Source organism: Erinaceus europaeus, chromosome 9, assembly GCF_950295315.1.
Source record: "Erinaceus europaeus chromosome 9, mEriEur2.1, whole genome shotgun sequence".
NCBI lineage: Eukaryota > Metazoa > Chordata > Mammalia > Eulipotyphla > Erinaceidae > Erinaceus > Erinaceus europaeus.
The window spans coordinates 77157411-77184342 of record NC_080170.1 but is presented as its reverse complement, the minus strand read 5'-3'; the positions used below and the strand labels follow the sequence as shown (position 1 = coordinate 77184342).

Below are 26932 nucleotides of genomic sequence, written 5' to 3'. Positions count from 1 at the left end.
TAGAAATAGTATTGAAGTATATGAGGCAATATACAGCATAGGTCAGCAAACTGGCCCACAGGTCAAATATCATTCACCATATAGCTTATATAGTCTTTTTTCTTTTTCTTTTTTTTTTAATTTTAATTTATTTATTCCCTTTTGTTGCCCTTGTTGTTTTATTGTTGTAGTTATTATTGTTGTCGTTGTTGGATAGGACAGAGAGAAATGGAGAGGGGAGGGGGAAGACAGAGAGAGGGAGAGAAAGAGAGACACCTGCAGACCTGCTTCACTGCTTGTGAAGCGACACCCCTGCAGGTGGGGAGCCAGGGCTTGAACCAGGATCCTTATGCGGGTCCTTGTGCTTAGTGCCACCTGCGCTTAACCCGCTGTGCTACAGCCCGACTCCCGTCTTTTTTATTTTTCATAAAACTTTAATAAAATCAATCAGAGAGGCAGTTCAGTGGGTAGAGCAAGGATTTGTAGGTGTCAGGACCTGGATTTAATAGCTGGAAATGCATATATCTGAGGCAAGTAGTTTTAGAGGAAGAAAGAGATACATGTTGATAAAGTAGAAATAGGACATTCAAGAATGGAACATGTGCTAGAGTAGGGAAGTAAAGGTTGAAGGAAGGGTAGGCACTTACATCTCAAAACAACTGAAGGCCCATTTGTTTCCTTCTAGATTCATAATGGCTGAATTACTCCAGACAGAGAAGGCTTATGTAAGGGACTTACATGAGTGCTTAGAGGTGAGTGTTGTAGCAATTGATTCACAGCTGTGTTAAAAATTTTATGTCCTTATGAGAACTGAGTCCTTGAGAGAAACTAAGTTCTCTTGTCTTCTCCCACAACTTAAGAACAAAAATCCAACATGAACTCCTCCCAAGTGTTTATCTTTCTTACAGAGTCAACAGCAATTGCATCAGAGTTTAAAGTGCTTTTGAAAAGAAGCTATTTTTTAGATTAGAACTAGACCCATACAAAAAAAGTATACAGTTTATTTCAATTCAGAGTAAAAACCATCACAGTTAGTAAACTTGAGTCTGAAAATTAGCTTCCTCCCCCAATACATATTTACACACACACACACACACACACACACACACACACACACACACGAGTATGAAATCTATTTGCATGCTAATGTTCAGAATGTGAGCTTCCCTAGCAACAGGTAAGAGAATATTCAAGTTTTCCTTCTTTCTTTGCAGTTATTTACTGTCTCACTCTCTGCACTCTGAATGAATTCCCAGAATGAATTTTACCCAAGTTTGGAAGCCTGTTTATTTTGTGTTTGTTTCATGTGGCAGTACTCACCAGTCATGAAACTGTTGCTATCTTACAGACCTACCTGTGGGAAATGACCAGTGGTGTGGAAGAGATCCCCCCTGGGATCCTTAATAAAGAGCATATCATCTTTGGCAACATCCAGGAAATCTACGATTTTCATAACAAGTATGTTGGTGGGAGGTTTCAGTGGAGAACCCTTAGGGCTATCTATATGCACCAGACAACTAGCTTTCCTAAACAATGAGTCAGAACTGATTGGTAAGTCATACCTGGTAAAGAATTACCTGGAAAAATTTTCAAAGTTAATAGCTGTCAGTGTTCTTTCTCACTGACAACTGATTCTCACCAGTTATCCAAAAGTCCTAGTAGAGAGTGAAGCCTGTTATTCAGCCATGTCTCTCCATTTTCCCTACAGTATCTGTGAATATCTGCATACTTGACTAGTATAATAACTAGATATTAAGGAAATAATGATCTCATTTATAGATAGAACATAAGAAACAAAGACAGAGAGGGAAGACACAAAGTTAAACTTGGATTGAGTGTAATGTATTGCACCAAAGCAAAGGACTCTAGAGATGAAGGGAAGGGAGTTTGGGGGGATTTGAAGTTCTGGTACATGGTGGTGGAAAAGGACCTAGTTTGAGGGTATGAATATTTTGCAGACACCTGTTACAGAGAGATGAGAAAGTGTACCCATGTGTCAAAAACTGTTCTGTAAACCATTAACCTCCCAGTAAAAAAAATTTAAAAAAAAATAGTATTTAGGAAAAAAAATAGCTCTCCTCATTGAAATTTATAGGAAGTCCTAACATTGGAATCTTTTTGAAGCTAGCTGTTCTACCTTATAAGCCTTAGATTTCTTTTTTTTTTAATTTTTATTTAAGAAAGGATTAATGAACAAAAACATAAGGTAGGAGGGGTACAACTCCACACAATTCCCACCACCCAATCTCCATAACTCACCCCCTCCCATGATAGCTTTTCCATTCTCTAGCCCTCTGGGAACATGGACCCAGGGTCGTTGAGGGTTGCAGAAGGTAGAAGGTCTGGCTTCTGTAATTGCTTCCCCGCTGAACATGGGCGTTGACTGGTCGGTCCATACTCCCAGTCTGCCTCTCCCTAGTAAGGTGTGTCTCTGGGGAAGCTGAGCTCCAGGACACATTGGTGGGGTCTTCAATCCAGGGAAGCCTGGCCAGCATCCTGGTGGCATCTGGAACCTGGTGACTGAAAAGAGAGTTAACATACGAAGCCAAACAATTTGTTGAGCAATCATGGATCCCAAGCTTGGAATAGTGGAGAGGAAGTGTTAGGGAGGTACTCACTGCAAACTCTAGTGTACTACTGCTTTCAGGTATATATTTTGCAGTAGTTTATGGATACGTGTGCACATAAGCTCTCTCTCACAGAAACTGGTGTATATCTAGGTTATGGGACTTTGTTAGAAAGTGAACTACCTGAGATGAAATTAGAGTGTACTATAAAAGGAAAGGTCTCACCCGAGTAATGAAGCTGAAGGGTTGTCATTCCACACGTGAAGTCTCTGGACACAGTCTGAGGTGAAGCATGTTGAGGTGGCAGTCGTTGCGTTGGAAGCCTTAGATTTCTAATTCCATTGACATTTTCTTTCAACCTAGATTTTTTCCTCCATCCCCTACTATCCTTTTATTCCCACCCTCAACTAAAATAACAAACGTAGAAAGATGGACAAGTAAGTAGAAACAAGTGGAATACTCTTTTAATAGTTTATAGGGGAGTGTATCTATCAGCCTTGTTTGTTTTAATGAAATAAGCAGAATAACATGCTATAGAGCTTTTAAATATCAGAATCTTTTTATTCAGTTCTCAGCTTTTCCATGACATACAAAGCAAATTGTTTCTTTGTTAAAAGAAAGTAAGAAAAATTTGTCCTGGCTCCTCACCTCTCCAGAACCCTACCCTTCTAGGGAAAGATAAGAGACAAGCTGGGACTATGGATCGACCTGTCAATATCCATATCCAGTGGAGAAGCAATTACAGAAGTCAGAACCCCTACCTTCTCTACCCAGTCCATACTCCCAAAGGAGGGAAATGATAAGGAAAGATGAGCAGAGGGCTTTGAACCCCAATTCCACCAGGACCTGAAATGTTTGTCACCAGGAATCTTTGTTTTTATACCATCACTGAAAGGGAAAACACCAGAGTCAGATGGCACTGTTTCACTTATCTGAGAGAGAAGAGGAAAAATGAAGGACACTTGGAAGTATTAATAGTTGTAGGTGTGGATTAGAAAGGAAGGACCAGGGGGCTGGGCGGTGATACAGCAGGTTAAGTGCAAAGGTGCAAAGGGTAAGGATCCCAGTTCGAGCCCCTGGCTCCCCACCTGCAGGGGAGTCGCTTCACAGGCAGTGCAGCAGGTCTGCAGGTGTCTATCTTTCTCTCTCCCTCTGTCTTCCCTTCCTTTCTCCATTTCTCTCTGTCCTATCCAACAACAACAACAACAGCAATAACAACAAAAGTAACAATATCAACGGGCAACAAAAGGGAAAAAATAACCTCCAGGAGCAGTGGATTCGTAGTGTAGGCAGTGAGCCCCAGTGATAACCCTGGAAGAAAAAAAAAAGGAAAAATATATAGAGATATAATATATATAGCTTTATATAGTTTTAAAGATATATAAATAATATATATCTGTGACCTGGAGAGAACTATTGCAGTTTCCACTGAAAGGGAAAGGAGATGCAGAACTCTGGTAGTGGAAATGGAATTATACTCCTATTATCTTATAATTTTGTAGCTTAATATTAAATCACAAAAAATTAAATAAAACAGAAAGAAAAAAGTTGGCAAATACATTGGTGTGATTTGTTATGCACCAACTAAGGAAATGACTTAGTTTCTAAAACAGTAATAGATGGGTTCTCAGTGCATAAGTGCATACGTAACATTTACTTAAAGTCCTATAGTTTTCTTAACACCCTGCTGTAAGCAGGGCCTAAGAAGTCAACCTGCAATGTTCTGAAATGGAGTCATGAAAAAGTTTTAGGTTCGGGAGTTGGGCAGTAGCGCAGCGGGTTAAGCACATGTGGTGTGAAGTAAGGACCTGCATAAGGATCCCGGTTCGATCCCCCAGCTCCCCAGCTACAGGGGAGTCATTTCACAAGTGGTGGAGCAGGTCTGCAGGTGTCTATCTTTCTCTCCCCTCTCTGTCTTCCCCTCCTCTCTCCATTTCTCTCTGTCCTATCCAACAACAATGACATCAATAACAACGACAATAATAATTACAACAATAAAACAACAAGGGCAACAAAAGGGAATAAAATTAAAATTAAAAAAAAATTTTTTTAAAAAGCTTCTAGATTCTACCTTACAGAGACTTTAACTGGGTTAAATAGTAGACTTGGAATTAAAATTTCCAGCTTCAAAAGTTCCTGAGATGACTCTATGGACAAAAGTAATAGATAATCTCTAGAATAGCAAACACTACCCAATAGAGCTTAATGTAGTGAGAGAAATGTTCTATACCTTTACTGTCCAATACAGTCACCACTAGACATGGGTAGCTATTGAATACTTGAAATGGGACTGAGAACTGATTTTTCTAGCTCTACTTAATTTATTCAATTTAGTTGGTAAGTGGCTAGCCCATCTCTAAAAAGATAGCCCATCTTTAAAAAGAAGTCATCACTATGACCCTTTGCTAAGAGACAAGAAGTGGGTTTAATTCATTTATTTCTAACATGTCTAAATAAGGGGTGAAGAGTCACTCTACTCCTATCAAATCCTGGTTATCAATTGCCTTTTATATCATCAAATAGTATGTTTAAAGAAAAAAATAAAAATATGTAGCTCCCATAACATACTAGCCTTGTCAGATTATGAAAGTAGTAAGTCCTAACTAGAAAATCCTTCTGATTTTCTGCGGTATTTAATAAAATTTCCCATTCTTTTTTTTTTCTCTCATCACAACCCTAGAGGCAAGGAAGGAGTAGAATATTCAAAGTATTAAAAGATAAGAATTGCCAGCCACAAATACACTGTCCTGATAATTATCTTTCCAGTAAGAAGAAGTAAAGCTCTTTTCAGACATTCAGAAACTGAAGGGATTCATTCTTTTTTTTAAATCACAGATACTAACACTGTACAGTTTTGTCTAGAAATACCTATCCTCATGCCTATTTAATATGATCTTAATAAAGCTGTTCTTGTTCATTGAGCCCAGATACTAGCATTTTCTCATATTTTCCCTTTAGCTATATGAGAAGATATCAAGTTGATGTCTTAAAGTCATGTTACTTTCCTTTTTATTACCCCTGTGATTTAGCCAACAAGTTCCACTTTCCTACAATAAACTTAGCTTTCAGAATAAGTATAGAAATTCTTATAGAAATAAGTATGAGAATTACTATGAGGCTATAAATAACATAGTCTAGATAGATGTAAAGTGACTTTTAAGAAGGGTGGAAGGTCCTTATGTGAAAAGATAAGAACTTTATTTCTAATAAGAATAAAAGTCACTTTACAGAGAGGCAGACTGGGTGCATGGACTGACCAGTCAACGCCCATGTTCAGTGGGGAAGCAATTACAGAAGCCAGACCTTCTACCTTCTGCAACCCTCAATGACCCTGGGTCCATGCTCCCAGAGGGATAGAGAATGGGAAAGCTATCGGGGGAGGGGGTGGGATATGGAGATTGGGTGGTGGGAATTGTGTGGAGTTGTACCCCTCCTACCCCTCCTACCCTATGGTTTTGTTAATTAATCCTTTCTTAAATAAAAAAAAATTTTTTTAAGTCACTTTACACCTAGACTGTGCTCTTTACAGTCCCATAGTAATTTAGAAGCAGAAAATAAGAATCAAGAATTTAAACAAATAGTTTGATACAAGCAGCATAAAGTACAGTGATCCAAAAACATTTTGCTATTCAGGAGTACATATCTAAAATGGATGCTTTCAAATCCAAAAATATCCCCAACTGTTTGTGTTTTTCCAAGTTGCAATAAACTTCTATTTTGCAGAGAAATGTACTCTTCTCATTTTTTAGTGCATAACTTCCTGTACCTCAGAGAGAGATTAAGGGTGAAATTGAAGTGCACTTATAAATGAGTGACTGGGGAGTCGGGCAGTAGCACAGCAGGTTAAGCGCACGTGGCGCAAAGCGCAAGGACCAGTGTAAGGATCCCAGTTGGGGCCCTAGGGTCCCCACCTGTAAGGTGGTCCCTTCACAGGTGGTGAAGCAGGTCTGCAAGTGTCTATCTTTCTCTCTCCCTCTCTGACTTCCCCTCCTCTCTACATTTCTCTCTGTCCTGTATAATAACAACAATAATAACTACAACAACAATGAAAAATAAGGGTAACAAAAGGGATAAGAAATAAATATATAAAAAATAAGATAAAACAAATAAAGCAAAACAAAAGAAATGAGAGGAAGTCCGGCGGTAGTGCAGCAGGTTAAGCGCACATGGTGCGAAGCACAAGGACTGGCTTAAGGATCCCCGTTAGAGCCCCCGGCTCCCCACCTGCAGGGAAGTCTCTTCACAGGCAGTGAAGCAGGTCTGCAGGTGTCTAGCTTTCTCTCTCCTTCTCTGTCTTCCCCTCCTCTCTCCATTTCTCTCTGTTCTATCCAACAACGACAACATCAATTAAAAACAACAAAAAATTCCAACAATAAAACAACAAGGACAACAAAAGGAAATAAATAAATAATTGGGAAAAAAGAGAGAGACTGATAAGCAGAGGGGCTAACATTGACACCACTGGGTCAGCCCAATTGGCTAAGTCACTTGGGAAGTTAGTACCTAGACTAAGGGTGATAAGGTTAATATGTTAAATATCTCAGCTAGTTATTACTGATCTTTTCAAGTGGTGTCACTTTTTAAGACAACCAAGGTTAGTGTAGAGAGAGAGAGATGGGGGAAGAAAGTGTGTGCATGTGTGTATGTGTATGTGTATGTCTTTCTTTCTCAATGTCCATTGTCTGTTTAGCTATTGAGACCCCCAAGCCCACATTTCCATCATCTACCCAGGTCCTTCTGGGACCAGACCCATTCTAATTTAGAAGTGGAGATATCACCCACTGATGTTTCAAACCAAGGCTCTTCTCTCTAACATCTGGAAATTAGTTGATAATTGTCATAATGGTGTGGGTAAAGTACGTATGCAGTTCAAAGGAGAGAAGGAAAAAAAGAGAGCGCTGTTTTAGTAATACAAAAGGCCTCAGGGAAATAGAGACATTGGAGGTTGAATTTAAGTCAGCAAATAGGGTTTTTATAGCTAGATATGCCTCCTTTGCTGATGGAGGAAAGTCTGAACCAAGTCCTTGCAAAGGGGAGATGGAATGGTGAAGCCTTGCTTACAGGCTGAAAATTAATGGGAGGAGTTCATGTGTGTCTACCCTGTATGATGGGGGTAGGCAGATGTCCAGCTGTTTGTGTTCTTTCGTGTCTGTGTCTGTGCGATAGAGGCCAGGAAAAGGAGAGGTGATGGGTGGACAGAGTAGAGTTAAATGGTAGTAGGGCACACAAAGGGAAGGGAGAGTCAAAGTGGGAAATGGAAGTGAGATAAAAGGTCTCATATGGTAGAAGTGAGAATGAACAGTAAAGTTAGGTGAGTTAAAAAGGGGAAAGAAAGGATGGAGGAGTAGAAAGGAGAGAAGAGAGAGGAGCAGTAATAGATTATAGATAGAGGGAGAGGGAAAGTAAGAGTAGAGGCCAATAAAGTCCTAGACCTCCTTGGAGCTATTGAAGGCACAAGGACCAACAAGATGAATTGTGCAAATACCTTTGATTATAACCAAAGGAGAGAATTACATAGTATGTCTTAAGATATATATGTTTACATACTATTTAAAATAGGGAGATCAGGTTTTAGAAAGCAGTATGCTTACTATGTGTGATTTGCTTTGATATTTGAGGGTAGGTTCCATTTTCTCCCTTTCTTTTGTCTTTGTTAATGTTGCTAATCTCTAAATTGATTTTTTTACAGCCCCTTGAAGTAATGGCTGATCTGTGCTTTATATAGGTAAAGAGTTGGCACCATCAGGTGGTGAGGAGAGGAATGTGCAGTCCACTGCCTAATTGGCTGGTCCATGTGTCGTACATTGGGTACCTTTCCTTGCTGCAACTCCTCTCCTTCCCAGCATACACTCTTTGCTTAAACTATGCATACTTTGTGGTTTTCAAAGGCATCCCCTCCTCCAAATATCTTTGGGATTAGCTCCATCCCATTTATAGTAAATCCTAGTAAACAAAATACAAAGGTCTAAGGGAAGCCTTAATAGACAATCCATATCCACTCCTGTATTATAAAGAAACAAACGAGTGTACAAAGACTTGTGACCTGTCCAAACCAACTGATAATACAGCCAAAGAACCTACATTTTCATAAATCATCTATTATATCTCACTGCTGTTGACAGAGAAGGAGAGGGATGTCAGTTGTGATTTTTCATGGCCCCTTAACCCACACTCTAAGGAGACTACAAGTCTGGGACAGTCTATCAGAAGAGCCCTATAGAGCTTTAGTTGTATTTCATTCTTGGTTTTATAAGTAAACTAAAAAAAAAATGATGCTGGTTAAAAATATGAAGAATAGCACATTTCTGACAACATTTTGATGTATCAAACAATATTAATTTTGATTACACAGACTTAACTACTTAACATCCATAATCCTCCTACCCTATGGTTTTGTTAATTAATCCTTTCTTAAATAAAAAAAAAAAAAAAAGGAAAAAAAAAAGCTTTGGAGTCTCCGTTTTGGAAAAAACTAGTAGGTCTATTTTAGGTATATTCCAGGGGGCCCATGACTTTACTAATTTTTGCCTGTGCCCAACAGCTAACATGCAGGTGACCAAAGGTATTAGGGAGATAGTGTCAGAGTTGGAAATGGAACTAGGAAGCTGGAACAGGGAAGAGAGTAGCTCCAAAATACAGGAAAAGTGTATAGCTATTGTTAACTGTAAACCCCATCAATTTGATCTAGGGCCCATATTCTTCAAAGGAGCCTGTATAACCTCTGCATCCCTATAGATCTGAGCTTGCATTCTGTGGTCTTGGCTAGGTCCTCATTTGAGGACCAGTCTTTCTCAAGTGATAGTGTATGTTGGTCCAACCTCCCTTTGGAGAATGAGGCTGTCCCTACCATTGTTGATCCTTATAGGGGGCAAGGTCCTATAGGGACCTACAAAGGGGTACAGTATGTTGTTCCTGATGGAGATGACCAATGACAGTGGAAACAGGGATCTGTTAGATTTCTAGGCCCATCATGCCTGTGTTGGATTCCCAGGATTCCCTGACTACGGCCTGGGTGATGGGATGGCCTGGTAGTAACCAAAAGAGCCATCATTAAAGTATGCTGGTCTCTTGCCCTTATCCAGATTTTGTAGTACTTACTTTGTCTAACAAGGTGAGATTAATATTTTATTTTCAAGCCCTGACCCCCACCTAGAAAGGGGAAGCTTCACAAGATGTGAAACAGAGCTGAATATCTATCTTTTCTCCCTTTCTTTCTGTGTTTCATCCACCCCTCAATTTCTCTCTGTCTCTATCAAAAAGAGAAAAAATGGCCAACATGAGTGGTGAATTTGTCGTGTAGGCTTTGAGCCCCAGCAGTAACCCTGGTGACAATAAAATAAAAATAAACAGTTATACTCTAAATATTAAATTTGTTATGCATCTACATAGATACTTACTGATTCATTATACAAATTAAAATTAGGAAATATTTGAAAAGTATATGAAATAGATAGCAGCAAAAGCAACTGCTGTTTGAGGATGGAGACTGAGGGTGGGCAACATGCAGAATGGGAATCCAGCCCTGGTGTATCTGTGCCCTTCATCTGTAATCTTAAATTGAAGATTCTGATGTGAAATGAAGAGACAGAGCCAGGTGAATCTCAGGACTCATCCTGTGTGACCAAACAGTGCTGAAACACTTCCAGCAATCATCCCACACCTTTCCTGGAGTATGTGTGCATGACTTCCCATTAGTTGAATAGGTGCTATGCTATATTAAACAACTGTCCTCACTCTGAAGTCTAAAGAGCCTCTGTTACTGTCATTGTGCATCTGGTGCATGAGTTCTTTCAAAATCATCTTTAGCTTTGTTTGTTTATTTTTGCCTCCAGGGTTATTGTTGGGGACTTGGTGCTGACATTACAAATCCACTGCTCCTGGTGCCAATTTTTCCATTTTATTGAATGGGACAGAGAGAAATTGAGAAGGGAGAGGAAGATGGAGAAGGAGAGAGAAAGATAGACATCTGCAGATCTGATTACCACTTGTGAAGTAATCCCCCCCCAAACCCTGCACACACATAAATGAGAAAACACATCAAATATATTCCCCCTAAGATGTAGACTACAACTTTGAGGTAAAGGCTTGTCTGCTGGACTATGCTGTGAGCTCCTCAATTAAGGATGTATTTATCCAGAATCAGTGAGACTATAGACCCATTTACATTTGGGAAAGAGTACGTATGAACATAATCAAAATGATTCAGTATATGTTTAGATGATACTGTTTCTGTCGTACTTTGTGATAAATCTCAAAGCTTTATTAAAATGCTAGAGGTTTCATTTACTGGGATCCTGTATAAAGCCAGAGAGAAGCATTTTCCTCATAAAATACTGATACACAAAATATTCCATCATAATAATTTAAAAGAATTATGACACTGTTCAGATCTTGACATTTCTTTAAAGTCTTATTCATTTCTGAAAGAACCCTAGAACCCAAACACTTAGATTGCTTGCTTTGGTCTTTCTCCCATTATTTATTACATGTAATTACTGAAACGTAAGGAATGAGATGTTGCTATTGAACAGCTGAGGGGGAATGCTTCGTTATTTGTGAAGAGTGCTGTGACCTCTTATAATTTAATTTCAACTCATCATGCCTACTTGAAGTAGGTGGATGACATTGAGTAGGATTACATAATCTGTCATCTTCATAAATCTTAAATCCAAAAGCAAAATAGAGTCAATATTGCCACTTGCCTTTAACAATTACTTTGAGAGGGCAGTTAGTATCTTACTCAGAGTCATGAATTGATATGCCCAGTATATGCTAAATATTTTATAGTTATTTACTTTTTTATTAAAAATTTAAATTATATGCGCATGTCAGGGGCTCGCATGCAAGCCTCCGTGGGCAATGAAGGTGAAGGCCAGAATCCACCCAGGCTGAGGTGGGATCTCGAGGCCTCTCCAGTTCTTCGAAGGTGCGTCACCCACCCTTTTTGCCTGCCCAGTCTGGGAGGTGGAGCACGAGCATATCTGTTAAGACCCGAAAGATGGTGAACTATGCCTGGGCAGGGCAAAGCCAGAGGAAACTCTGGTGAAGGTCCCTTAGCGGTCCTGATGTGCAAATCAGTCATCAGACCTGGGTATAGAGGTGAAAGACTAATCAAACCATCTAGTAGATGGTTCCCTCCAAAATTTCCCTCAGGATAGCTGGCGTTTTTACACACCCACCCTGATGCGAAAAAAAAATTAGTTAAAAAATTAAATTAGAGTCAGTGTAGGAGCTGCCAAATCCAAGCTTGCTGAATCTAAATTAGTTGCCTTCAAATTCTAACTGGATGCTTTAGAATTATCTGTTGAGGGAGTCAGGTGGTAGCACAGTCCAGTTCAAGCCCCTAGCTCCCCACCTGCAGGGGAGTCCTTCACAGGCAGTGAAGCAGGTCTGCAGGTGTCTGTCTTTCTCTCCCCCTCTCTGTCTTCCCCTCCTCTCTACATTTCTCTCTGTCCTATCCAGCTATGACAACATCAATAACAACAATAATAACTACAACAACATTTAAAAAACGAGGGCAAAAAAGGGGAAAATAAATAAATAATAATAATAATAAAAGAATTATCTGGTGAGCTTTTCCTTCTTTCTTTTTTTGTTTTTTTTTTCAGTTTTCTTTTTTTTTTAAATTTTTTATTTAAGAAAGGATTAGTGAACAAAAACATAAGGTAGGAGGGGTACAACTCCACACAATTCCCACCACCCAATCCCCATAACCCACCCCCTCCCCTGATAGCTTTCCCATTCTCTAGCCCTCTGGGAGCATGGACCCAGGGTCGTTGAGGGTTGCAGAAGGTAGAAGGTCTGGCTTCTATAATTGCTTCCCCGCTGAACATGGGCGTTGACTGGTTGGTCCATACTCCCAGTCTGCCTCTCTCTTTCCCTAGTAAGGTGTGTCTCTGGGGAAGCTGAGCTCCAGGACACATTGGTGGGGTTCTTTTTTTGTTTTTTAATTAAGTCTCACTGCATTTAGCACTATGTAGGTTTCTGGTATGTGTTGTCAAAATTCAACCTGTGCTGCTCCCTTATCACAGTTTAAGACCTCTTGCCCTCCTAGTTTTTTTTTTAGATTTTCAGATCCCAATTTTAGAACATAATACCCAGCCTACTGTGAGGATCACTAAGTTTTTTCAGGAGAGTTCTATAATACTCCCTCCCAAAACTGTTTCACTGATGACATTTGGAAAGCACTACCACATACTTTCTTTTTTTCAGAAATTTATAATGTGTATCATCATAGTACTTTTTCCAAATTCTTTCCTTAGAGTTTATTTTTTTTTAGCATTTCACAGTCCTTCTCCAATACAACTTGTTGGATTTTCTTCCACTTGTTAAAGTTCCAGCCTCCCAGGCTCTTTTCAGTTCATCACAACACAGGGATGGGTTTCCATTCAATGTTTTCTCTGAGCTTTATACTGAATACCAGCCACTATTAGAGATTATCATGTAAATAGTATCTCACTTAGCACAGCTTCTGATGACATTGAACATTATATTATTCAGTATTTCTCATGAAAAAAGAGTATACAATAAATATATTTTAAACTTTGGTTACCAAAATAAAAAATGTACCTATGCGAGTATGCAGGTATCAGAGTGAGGTTGATGATATATGTGTAGCAAACAACCAGATTCTTTTTTGCAACAAAATGCATGTTTCCTTTTTGGCCTTGAAAAATGTGATTCTCAACGATCTCAGTGTATGATGTAGTTTTTGACTTCCATTTTAGAAGTCATATTAAATACACATGTGTTACTTGCAACTTTTCTAAAATTAGTGGCAAATATAATACTTTCTTATTTAGCACTACATTTATTTGTAAACCTCAAATTGCATTACATTTATACTTATTTTGTCATTCAGATCAGGTATTTCTAAGATTGACACACTAGTGGGAGATCATTACCATCAAATGGGTACTACAGAGGGTGTGTAAAAGTTTTAAATGTTTTTCTTATTACTAAAGTAATTCTCAACTATATTGGAAAAGTTGGGATTGTATATAATCATAAAGAAAAATATTACCCATAATTTTACCAGTCACTATTAATGTTGTAAGCATTCAATTATGATTTTTAAAAAGCAATTACATATATATATGCTTTAAAACATAAAATAACAACTCTTAGCATCATTGAACAAATAATATATACATAAAACTCAAACAGTTATAACTATAAGATACTACCAAAGTGCTTGTGTAAGAGCCAAGTATAACAAAACAAACTGATAAAAAATAATATTTTCCAGTGCTATAAGTAGTGGGATACTTTAGAACTGCTTTATATATTTTAATTTTTAGAATATTTTTAAGTCTTTGTTTAATTATTAGATAGAGACAGATGCAAAGAGACTCTCATGCCTGAGGCACCAAAGTCTCAGGTTCAGTCCCCTGTAGAGCTGAGCAGTGCTCTGGTAAAAAAAAAAAAAAAAAAAAACAGAAGTTGTGAGTGAGCAATGGGGGTGATAAAGAGTGGGGGAGACAGAGAGACACCTGCAACACTACTTCACCACTAACAAAGCTTTCCCCTTGTAGGTAGGGGCCGGGGCTCGAACGAACCAGGGTCATTATGCATTGTAGCATGTGCACTCAACCAGGTGCACCACCACCCAGACCCTTAAGTCAATTTTTAAAATCAAAATTAATTATAAAGCTCCACCCATCACTGTCTTCATCTTCTCTGTTCTTTTCTTCTGGCTTTTATGGTAATGACTTAAAAAAAACTAATATTGAAGTATTATTGACATGTAAAATATGCACATATTTATATGTAAAATTTGCTGAGTTTGGGCATAAGTGTACACCCATGAAATAAATCATCACCATCATTGAGGCCATAGACATATTCATCACCCTCCAAAAGTTTCCTCATACCACTAATATTAGTAATAATAATAACAGTGTGTAGTAACATTTACCGTAAGGCTTAACCTCTTTGCAAATTCTAAATATGAAGCACAATATTTTGGAGGGGTCAAGCAAATGGGAGGTTTGTTTAGGTATAGCAAAATAGGCGAAGGGGCAAAGATCAGTTAGTCATGATGGTGGGAGCCATGAGTCTTTAAGATGAATTACCAGAACTCAGCTACATGTGTTTGGGTCCTAGGGGTAAAAGGCATGGTAGGTCCCAGCAAGAAAAAGAAGACGAAGGAACAGCTAGCTGGAACTGAGAGCAGGAACTGCAAGAATAGGAACAGAGATCTATTTCTGGCAGACACTCACTTAAATCACTTAAATCCCTTGTGAGTTTTCGTAAATTGGTGGTATGCTCACTGAAGTCAGCTGTATGCTAATTACACTCATGTCCCAACAACACTCAATGCGCTAAGTTCCAGCAAATAGAAAACCATAAAAGGGAAGTGTTAAGGCCTGATCCCAACTGTTCTGCTCAATTAGGAGTGGTTATTATTGTACAGCAAGGGCTGCTGGTCACAGAATTGGAGGGATTGTTCAGATGCATCCTTGTCTGTTAGGAACCATAGTCACCCCCAACCACCATAATGATCACCACCACATGAAGAGGGGCAGTGGAAGTTACAGCAGTGTTCCTGCTGTTAACAAAGAGCAAGCACTACTCTCTTCAAGGAGAGAGAATTTAATAGCACACAAAGTGATGGGAAGGACTGGGGGGTGGGGACGGGGCAAAGGCAATATGGAAACTGCTGCTGGTTTATGATATCAGGAAGGGCAGGGTCCTAGGGAAATTTCTCACAATCGACCCAGCTGGCTGCCAACCTAGAGCAGGTGGCTCTCAGGAGGTGGCCAAATGCTGTGGCAAACAATATGCCTACCAAACATTTGTCCATGACTGACTGGGCACTTTACTGTTTTCTAAATGTCCTGTGAATGCCTTTTACTGAGAGGTTCTAGCCCAGAGCCATAGAAGAAGTGATCCCAAGAATCAGGGCTCCCAATTTCCAGGCCTTGGGGAGGAGAATGGAGAGAGTGAGAGCCAATTGACAAGAGACAAGGCTATACCTATCCTAAATGTGAGATACCTGGGAGTTGAGGCCATGGCTCTGACACATGCATTTGACATCTGAGGTAGGGTCAGGTGTGCCTTGGAGTGCCCTTAGGCATAACTAGGTTCTTGAAAGTGTTTCTTCCACCTCTGCCCCAGTTCTCCCGGAGCACAATTTTGTAGGGTCCAGAGCCTCCCTGATAATTAATGAGAACATACAAGACCTTCTGCTTTCAACAGCAACAAGCGGTGTATGATCTGAACTCATGGCCCTTCAAGATAGCCTACCTCTTTTTAAAAAAAATATTTATTTATTCCCTTTTGTTACCCTTGTTTTATTGTTGTGATTGATGTCGTCATTGTTGGATAAGACAGAGAGAAATGGAGAGAGGAAGGGAAGACGGGGAGAGAAAGATAGATACCTGCAGACCTGCTTCACCCGCTTGTGAAGCAACTCCCTGCAGGTGGGAGCCGGGCTCGAACCCGGATCTTTACTCTGGTCCATGGGCTTGCATTGTGTGCACTTAACCTGCTGCACTACCGCCTGACTCCTTGTGTGGAAGGGAAAAAAAAATAGGCAGTTCAGCAAGTGAAATGTAAGCATACACAGTGCAGGGTGTATTATACTCTAGATGTGTGCAGGGGAGATAGTGGTACAGGAGAGGAGGAGAGAATGGAGGTTTAGAAGAGGCAGATGATGCAGTCAAGCAGGAGAGTTGGAACTGTGTATTCCTCGTTTGAAAATATGTATTACAAAATGGGCTGGGCAGTAGCACAGCCCTGTTTTAGCAGGCTGCTACCTGCAAGGGGGAAGCTTAATAAATGTTGGAGCAGGAAGCACAATTTTTTAATTGATTTAATAATCATCAACAAGACCATTGGATAAAAGGGGTACAATTCCACAAAACTCCCACCACCAGAGTTCGATATCCCATCCCCTCCATTGGAAACTTTCCTGTTCTCTATCCGTCTGGGAGCATGGACCCAGGATCATTATGGGATGCAGAAAATGGAAGGTCTGGCTTCTGTAATTGCTGGACATGGGTGTTGGCAGGTTGATCCATGCTCCCAACCTGTTTCTATCTGTCCCTTAACTATAGGTTATATGTTGTAGTGTGTGTACTCAAACCAAGTGCACCATGGCCTGGCCCCTGGTACTATGTTGTATTGTAGATTTTCAGAATTTACCTAGTGTAACTAAAAATCACACTTTTTAATCATTAATTTCATAGGTTGGAAATAAGAATATGTATTTATCACTCCAAACACTTGCATAACCATATATATGCTCAACACTTAGATGAAAAGCATATATATTTTACCTGACCTTACTTTTTTTTCACTTAACAGTTTGCCCTGAATGTCTTTCATATGAAAACATAGATAGCTATATAATACTCAGTTATGTGAATTTATCACATAAATTTGTCATCTACAGACTGTCTTTTGTTATTATGAACAGAGACACTGGATATTCATGTGGCTCGTCATCTTATATGTGCTTCCAACCACAGGAAATTGTCTTTATTTATTTAAAGTTTATTATTGTGCACTGATATTATTAATATTATGTTATACTTAATTGGGGGTTAATGGCTTACTGCACAGTTGTAGATACATGGGTGATGAAATTTTATTTTAAAATCAGGAATTAAAATTACAAAAGCAAAATATTTTTTATTTTGGTGTACACTGTCAAATTAGCCTTTTTTTCTCTTTTTATCAGAGCACTAATCAGTTCTGGCTTATGGTGATATGGGGGATTGAACCTAAAAGAGTCTCATTGCACAACCATTATGCTATCTACTCTGACCTTCAAATTAGCCTTTGTAAACATTACACCTCCTTCCATTTTCAACTGCCTTATAAATGCTAACTTATAAAAATTTGTGTGGTTTTTTAAGAAGCTACTTTTTTTCTTTAATTATTCAAACTTACTAGAACTTATATTCTTTAAGTTCAACCCAGTTGTTTATTAATTTGGAGTCACACATTTATTAACATGGAAAGGAATCATGGCACAGATGTCCACAGAGGCAGATAACTCAACAGTAGTTCAATTTAGCTTTGAAATACATTGTGATTTTTTTTCCCATTAAACTTTTCTTTCATAGGGATGACTATATTTGGAAGCATTAACTCATAAATTTAGCAAAAAATGTACATTGTAGAAGAATTCTAAGAATTAGAAAGAAGTCAATATAATATTCAAATTATTTTTGTTTTATATCTAAGAAAATGTTATTATTTACTTTGTTTTTACATCTAAAAATAGATTAGATAGATATTTATTCAGATTTCTTGATTAGAAAACATATTAAAAAATAAAACTAGATTTGTGATTGTTAAAATAAGATATCAACACAAATAGTATACTTATTTTTAGTTTGAGAATTATAGGTCACAGTGGAAAACAAAACTATTTTAAGTAACACTAATTAACCACTTTATATCAATTTTAATTAAATTAGTTCCAACATATGTAAAACTGTACTTTACCATCTATCACCTAGAAAATGAAGCCACATAAACATAATAGAGGATTTGCTGTTTTATATTTGACCTCAGTATAACCCTCTGGGGGTGTTTAGAAGTGCACAGACATCTGATTCAGCCTTTCTCTTTCCTCCCTTGCAGCATTTTCCTCAAAGAACTGGAGAAGTATGAGCAGCTACCTGAGGATGTGGGACACTGCTTTGTTACTTGGGTAACTTGATTTGAAATCCTTCTCCCACAGCCCCAGGTTTCCCAGTGTGTAGACTGAACCAGATGGCAATATTACTCAGAGTCTGACCTTAGGTATTATATCACTGCCCCTAACAAAACCAGGGACTGCAGAGAGAAATCATAAGGAGATCTGAGAAAAACAATAAATTCTTGAAGAACAGAACCCTCCTTGGAAAAGAAACCATTAATCACCAGGCCTATGTTCTACATTATAAGTGTATTCAACACTTTCTAAAATGGAAATATCAGGAAAGTGGAGCAAGACCACTAACCTTAGTAGAGGAACTGTATTGACTCCATTCATTAGTTATTTTTTACAGAATTATGATTAGGGAATCACAATGTAAAGAGTTAACTCTGACCATCTGTTACATTTTCTTCCTTTGTGGAAAAGAACAGATTCGTTGGGTATCCATGTCATTTCTTACCTACATGATGAATGCTTAGTCATTTTCTTTCTTGGCTCTGTTCTGATGGACCAGTAAATAACTGAATGTACCAAGTTCTATAGACAGAAAAACCAATCTCCATTAGCAAATTCCACTCCATGTTATTCTGAGCTCATGTTCATAATATAAATGCAGATATGGGGGGGGCAGGGAAGTCCCCCTAAAACACTGATTAAGTGCAGCTCAGCATGGAAATAATTTAATAATTATTAACTATTACTTCCAGTCAAAACTGCTACTTCCTTTTCAAAATGTTTCTCCAATTTACAGAGGCTTTTTTTCTCTCCATCTCCCTACAGAAAATTCAGGACTATGTTATGTTTTAAATTTTATAGATGGAAACATTTAAGATGAGGTAAAAGTTTGATGAGCCCACTGACACGTAGTATTTATCACAGCTAGTCCCACCACTCGATCCGAATTGCTTTCTTTTCATGAAACCTTATTGTTTGCTTCCTAAAATACTCTCATTTGTTAAGTTTAAAGTTGCTATTTTATTTTGTGCTAATACATTTCCTACTTCTAAATACATCAGCTCCTACACAGATCACATTCATGCTGATAATCATGTTCCCTTATATAGTCAGTGTAGAGAAAAACCAAGATTGACCATGAAGTGAACATATTTTTTGCATCTTATTTCATGAGATGTGTGTATTTGCCTTGTAATTAATGATAAGTGTGATTTAGCAGCATTTTTATGGCTTTTAAGTGTCTCCTAAATTGAAAGTAAACCATGAAATTGTCTTCAAAAAAGCTTTGGTTACTGAATGAAACAGGTACCTTTTTGCCAAGGATGACTTTAAGGATACCAAGAGGTGATTTTTAGTCTCATAATTTTTATATGAGTTTAGTGTCAGGAGTAAAAGACAGGCATGTTTGCAAAATACTAAAAAGCTATGGTTCTACCAAGCAGCCTGGGGTTAGATTGCCCATGTGTTATTCCAGCAGTAGAAATTTAAAATAAATTAACCATCCCGTGCTAGTTTTTGTATCTGTAAAATGGGGAAATGATAGAAATTCTTACCATATGAGGATTAAATGTGCTAATCTACATAAATCACTTAGGAAAGCGGTGGCATAAATTAAACCTGCTATAAATAACACACATGTAGGCTGTTTTCTCAGAAGAGAACATCCCAAATGTTCTGTAGGCACCAAGCTGGGAATCATTTCAAGAATGGGAAAATTACCTAATAGCCAAAATGCATATACCTTTCCCAGTGCAAGGAGTATGAAGCTCTAACTCAGAGGGTCCTGGGAGAAATAAGTGAATTTTCAACAAAGGTTTTTGACTTGAGTGGCCATCTGATAAAAGCATTGTTGATACACTGTCCCAGAGGATCACTCCACTTTCATTTCTCCTATGGAGGAATGGTATTGGGAAGCTGGTGGTGAAGTCATTGTCTCTGACAAACAATACAAACTCCTGTCAATGGAGTACAAACAGATCCGTCTCTGAGATCATGCTTAATTTGCATCATTTGACTAGTTTGTTGCTGTTCTTAGAGCAAATATTGTCATTTTTCAAGATGGGAAATTTAGTAATCAAAAAAAAAAAAAAAGGTTGGGAGGGTTCAGGTGGTAGTGCACCTGATAGAGTGCACACATTACAGTGCATAAAGACCCAGGCTTAAGCCACTGGTCCCCATCTGCAAGGGAGAAGCTCTACAAGCAGTGAAGCAGTGCTGCAGGTGCATCTCTCTCTCTCTCTCTCTTTCTTTCTTTCCTCCCTCTCCCCTCCCCCCTCCTTTACCCTTTCCTTTTCTTTCTTCCCCTTCCCTCTCAATTTCTTTGTCTCTATCCAAAATAAACAGTATTTTTATAACCCTTTTAAAAAGGTGGGGGTAATTACTAAGTATATTCTGTCCAGCTTCAGAATATGTTTTGTAAATTGCTTTGCCTGATTTTAGCACAGACTAGTATTTAAATATATTCACTTTCAGTAAGTTTTCAGTATCTACTATTAAAAGAAAAGCATTCCAAGGTTTTTCATGGGAACATGCAACTGGTGAGCCCAGAACTTTTACCACAGATAATCCAGGCACCAACATTTGAGAATTTAATTGTACATCTTTTGCTGGTTCTTTTAGGCTCAGTGGGCAGAAGTGAATAACCAATATATGCTTATCTACGTGACTTTGTCTTTTCAGGCAGATAAATTTCAGATGTATGTCACCTACTGTAAAAACAAGCCTGATTCCAACCAGCTGATCCTGGAGCATGCAGGCACTTTCTTTGATGTAAGCTGTGATTTTCCATTCTTGAGCTATTGATGAGTAGATGAAAATGTTTCCCCTACTATGGAATAATGGGTTCTTAACTCTCCTTTGTACTTTGTATTTTTTCACTGACCACCTCAAACCTTTATCTCATGGATAATACATGGAAAAAACCAAAAGCAGTGCTCATCTTTTGCTTTACCCCATTCATGTCACAAACTATAATTTTAGACAAGACACATTGGTCTTCATACCACAGCATCAAACTTTGATAGCCATAAGTCTCACATTTCAGAGTTGGATGGTGGTGCACTTGGTTAAGCACATTACCATGCTCAAGGACCCAGGTTTAAGGCCCTGTTTCTCACCTGAGTTGTGGAAAGGGGAGATTTCATGAGTGGTAAGGCAGGTCTACAGGTGTCTTTTTTTTTTTGAGGGGATAGATTTCTTTCTTTTCTTTTTGCCTCCAGGGTTATTGCTGAGGCTCAGTGCCTGCACTATGAATCCACTGCTCCTGGCAGCCATTTTTCCCATTTTGTTGCCCTTGTTGTTATTTCTAATGTGATTGATGACGTTGTTGCTGGATAGGATAGAGAGAAATTGAAAGAGTGGAGGAGAGAAAGATAGACACCTGCAAACCTGTTTCACTGCCCTGCAAGTGGGGAGCCAGGGGCTTGAACCAGGATCCTTATGCCGGTCCTTGTGCTTCACACCATATGCAATTAACCCGCTGTGTTACCAACCAGCACTTCTTTCTTTCTTTCTCTTCCTCTATCTCCCTCTCCCTTCTCAATTTAACTTTATTCTAATCAACAAAAAAAAAGGGGAAAAAATGTCCAGGAGCAGTGGAATCGTAGTGCAGGCACCAAGCCCCAGTGATAAGATAAAGCTGATGGAAAAACAAAATAACAAAAAACAAAAAAAAAGCCTCACATTTCAAGGATACCTATAGTAATGCAGGTGTTGGTTCAAATATTTTGCTTTTGCATCACATATATCTCTTTAAAATGTGGAGGTTCTCAAACTGTGGCCTTCAGACCAACCACATCAGCATCATTTGAGAATTTGGGGTTTGTTTTTGTTTTTATTTTTAATTATCTTTACTGATTTATTGAATACAGACAGCCAGAAGGGGGAGGGAGAAATAGAGACAGAGACAGAGACAGAGACATCTGCAGCACAGCTTCACCACTCACAAAGCTTTTCCGTTGCAGGTGGGACCAGGAGCTTGAACCTGGGTCCTTGTAACATGTGCGTGCATCCAGATGTGCCACCCCTCATCTGAGAATTTGTTAGAAATCCATCTTTTCAAAAAACCACTCATACCTCTTAAGTCAATACCCAGGGCTAAAGCCCAGCCATAGGAATTGCAGGTGATAGTGATACCCTCTTAAGTTTGAGAATCCCTAATTAAATTGTTTCAACTTTGGTTACACATTGGAATCTCTTGGTAAACTCTGAAAAATACTCCTGGGCCCCACCCCAGATATTCAGGTATAATTGACCAGAATTTGACCTAGGCATTGAGAGTTTTGAAAGTTTCTGGTTGAGAGTGCCATACAACCAGCATAAAACGCCTGTACTGCAGTGGAAGCCTAGGAGAGACTCATGGTTTATAGATTTTGTTGGACCCTTTGGTTTTGAATGAGGAGCCAATCTTGACGGTTGTATGATGGCTGAATGACGGGGTAAGTCTATGTAATGCTGGTCCCCATTTTTCTGCCCAATTTTTTAATTCCTTTTGTAAATGCTTTAAGGGATGTAAAGACATTTAAGCATTGCTCCTTTTTAATTTTTTGTTAATATTATGTTACAAGAATGTAATATTACACACCACACCCACCAACGAAGTTCTGTATCGCCACCCTCATAGAAATAACCACCATAGTTGTCACAAGTCTCACAGTTTACTTTAAGCTCCTGTATTCAAATGTATAAAACAAGCCTATTCTGAGTATCTTTATAACATGATACTACCATAATCAGAAATAAATTTATGAGTGGTATGTTGCTTGGTGAAGAAATGGCATTTGGATGGGAAAAAATCAAACAAAAATGTATGACTTGATTTATTTGTATTATTATTAGTAGAGTTGAGTTCTTGTGCAAATGTGATCTCACTGATGTGGATCACTTTTTCATTCAAATTGAGAGTCAGAGAAGGAAAAACATCACATTACTGGAACTAACTCTAGTTCCATAACACTTCCCAAGTGATGTCTGGGTTTGAACCTGAGTTGTGCACATAGCACACACCCTACCCAGTGAACTCTCTTTCTCTGAATCATATAAGATTTTTTTGAAATGGAACATTTATTGTGGAAATGGTCGTGTCACAAACTGGAATTCCTGAGTTTAGATTTGATAAAGACAGAAAGAAAGAGAAAGGTACTTCTTTTACTTGGTATCAGAATTGTTTGGTTGTCAACTTTGGTGCTCAATACTACTATTATCTTTGTTTATAATGTCTTGCCCTTAAGATAGCCCTGGCTGGTAATTCATCAATAGTCTTCAGAAAACCTTTTGAAATTTTTAAATATATTGTGTCTTCTGCTCAGTATTTCTCTGAAAATACATATTCTGCACTCTGAGTATGCCTCTACTTCTATCTCATTTTTGCTTACACTGTTCTCTCTGCTCAAGGTGAATTTTGCCCTTTGTATCACACACATACACACTTTTCAAAATTCTTCCTGTCTTTTAAAGGTCAAAATTTGCTTCCTGTACAATTTCTTCCCTTTGTCTGTATGCATTAGACTTTGTATCTCTATTATAGCGCTTGTAATAGTTTGACTTTTGACAGACTAACAATATACTTTCTGTCATATAAGCTCCCCCCCCCCGTATGAGCCCCTAGAGGACTAGACTAATGGTTTGCCTGGCTCATATTTGTGCATATCACAGAGCCTAGTGTTAAATAACATCTCCTTTATTCTTTACCTCACTGTCTCTAACAAGTTTCAGACTTTTCCACCTTATCTCCCATTTCCAGCACAGTGCCAGATGAGTCTACTTTATTTGAGAAAGCAAATGGGACCCAGGAAATCAATTCAGTAATTGTTCCTAGAGCTTTGCCTAGAAATGGGAAGGTAGAGCAGTAAACTCTTCTGACTATTCTCAAAGCTTCCCTGAAAGAATAACCTTTGTAGATTTCCTCCATTCCATCACAAGAGCTTCCTTAAATTTCAGTTTTAGAAATCATCTATTTTAGGCTCACTCTGTAAGGCATGAAAGCAGTCTCTTATCATACATTATTATAAAGAGTACATGGAAAATTGTCTCATAAAAACCCATATACTGGTGTTGCACTTGGTTGAGTGCACATATTACAATGCACAAGAACCCAGGTTCAACCCCGCAGTCCTACCTGCAGGGGGAAAACTTCACAAGTGGTAAAGCAATGTTGCAGGTGTTTCTCTGTCTCTCTCCCTCTCTGTCAGCCCCTTTCTTCTTGTTTTATGGTTGTCTCTATCCAATAAATAAATACAAATAATAATTTAAAAAACCCATACATTCACATGCTTCAGGACATTTTACACTAGGCATGAGTACTGTGGTACTGTGGTGTTTATTGCCATGTTGATTACTAAGCTTGGTTTAGCTTACTAAGCACTGAAGTTGCCCCCTTGTACTATTCCACATGTCACTTTGCCAGAGCTGTGTATCTCGTTGGAATGGGAAGTGTGTCAGAGGCATTGTTTCCTGTTCTTTCCTCATAGTGTTCATTTGCCCAAAGACAAGCTGCCAACTGCGTTTGCCCATCATCCTTGAACAAGTCTCACTATAACTGAATACCTCTAGAGGAAAAGCAATGAGTAAGAAAATTGCTACTTTCTGGAATAGTTGGCAAGAAATGGAATAATTATTTTTATTTACTACTCCCTGACCTTCATACCCATGTAGCAAGTCTTAGCTTGTCTAATTTTTAAAAGTTTCTTGCATTTCTCCCATTGCTTCTTTCTTAAATCCTAGCTCAGCATATTTTCTCTTCTGTTGCTTATTTCTTTTTTTTTAAATAATTATTTATTGGCTGGAGAGAGAGAAATTGAGTAGGAAGCTTCTCTGTGGCAGGTGGAAACCCACTGGGGGCTTGATCCTGGGTCCTTAAAAATGATACTATGTGTATTCTATTTGGTGTGTCATCAGCTAGCCCCTTGATACTGATTTCTTTTACTTAGCATATTCATGCATATTACATTTGTGTAGCATCTGCTAGTATTTTATTCCTTTTGGTGGCCAAATTATATTCTAGTTTATGGATATAAGATGTTTTGTTATGCATCAACCAATGTACACTAGGTTGTGTATATCTTTTTTCCACTATTAATCACTGCTATGAACATTGTATAAATTATTTTTATTTTTATTTATAAAAAGGAAACACTGACAAAAAACATAGGATAAGAGGGGTACAACTCCACAGAGTTCCCACCACCAGAACTCTGTAGCCCATCCCCTCCCCTGATATCTTTCCTATTTTTTATCCTTCTGGGAGTATGGACCCAGGGTCATTATGGGGCGAAAAAGGTGAAATGTTTGGCTTCTGTAATTGCTTCCCTGCTGAACATGGACTTTGGCAGGTCAATCCATAATCCCAGCCTGTCTCTTTCTTTCCCTAATGGGGTGGGGCTCTGGGTAAGCGGGACTCCAGGACACATTGGTGGACCGGGTCGTCTGTTCAGGGAAGTCTGATTGGCATCAGGTTAGCATCTGGAACCTGGTGGCTGAAAGGAGAGTCAAACAAATTGTTGACTAATCATGAGCCTAAAGGCTGGAATAGTTCAGATGAAGATTTAGGGGTCTCCATTTTGTAGATAGTTAATAGGTCTATTTTAGTTATATTCCAAAGGGCCCATGGGCCCATGACTATACTAGTTTTTTTTTCTTTTTTCATTAATATTTTATTTTCCTTATATTTTATTTGAAGTAATAGAGAAATTAAGAGGGGAGACGGGGAGAGAGAGAAAGATAGATACTTGCAGTCCTGCTTCACCACTCATCAAGTATCCCTCCTGCAGTTGGGGAGCAGGGGCTTAAACCTGGGTCCTGTGCAAGGTAATGCGTGTGGTCAGCAGGATGTACACCCAACCTCTTATTTGTTAATATTTTAAAGAGTCATTTGTTTATTTTGTAAGAGGATGGGGGGAGCTTTTGGACTTTTGCACTGCCCCCTAAGTAGTTTCTATTTCCCAACTTTCCCCCACTCTTTTGTTATTAGATTTAAGATACCTTCTGAAACTCCTTGCCATGTTTTCCTACCATTTAAGATCTAAAAAATTTAACAAGTACAAGGACTCATGTTTGAAAAAATTGACCATTGACAAAATGGCCATTGGGAGTGTTGGATTTGTAGTGCTGGCACCAAGCCCCAGATATATCCCTGCTACCAATAATAATAATATTAATAAAGAACAACAATTTAAAAAAAAGAAGAAGAACACTTTGGAAATAGCTGAGACTAGCACTGACAGAAATTGGAGTCCCTTTTCTTAGCCTGTGTTTGAGCTATAAGGGTGAAAATGAAGAGGAAAGATTTGTCTACTAGGATAGCAGAAGGAAAAAAATAACTAGAAATGATTCCATGTCTCCAGCTCAAGATACCTGAAGAATAAGGGAGGTGCTGTTGATAATAGAGCTATAATAAGGCACTAGTTCAGAGTTGAGAGGTCTAAAATTTTAGCAGAGGATGGATAGTAAAAATTATATGATGTCCTGTACTATATTAAGAAGTGATGGTGAATAAAGACTCAGAAGCCATGAGTACAGAAATTAGAGTTTCTCTCTCTCCATCTCTCTTTCCCTCTGCCTCCCTTTTTATTCCTCTTCTATTTTCCTCTCCCTTTACTTTTTCATCTTTAAGTTCTTACTGCATTTCTCTTCCACTTTGTCACCTCTTACACTTTTCTCCATTATTTGTATTAATATTTTCGTCTACTTTCATTTTCCTTCATTTCTTCTTAATTTTCATTTCTGTTTCACAAAATCTGCTTTCTTTTCCCCTTTGGTCATATTGCCTCTCTTCTATAGT

The 26932-nt window shown here is 38.5% G+C and overlaps 1 protein-coding gene across 26 annotated transcripts in view; it reads left to right on the top strand.

Annotated features, from left to right (window-relative positions):
* The window catches only part of KALRN (kalirin RhoGEF kinase), an 866834-nt gene that overhangs the window by 557825 nt on the left and 282077 nt on the right, over positions 1–26932 (top strand). For all 26 annotated transcript variants that reach the window (XM_060198227.1, XM_060198226.1, XM_060198224.1 and 23 more), the window contains exons 24-27: positions 665–731; positions 1328–1437; positions 18144–18213; positions 20836–20925. In XM_060198227.1, the coding sequence (XP_060054210.1) occupies positions 665–731; positions 1328–1437; positions 18144–18213; positions 20836–20925 (337 nt within the window). The remainder of the gene's footprint in view (positions 1–664; positions 732–1327; positions 1438–18143; positions 18214–20835; positions 20926–26932) is intronic.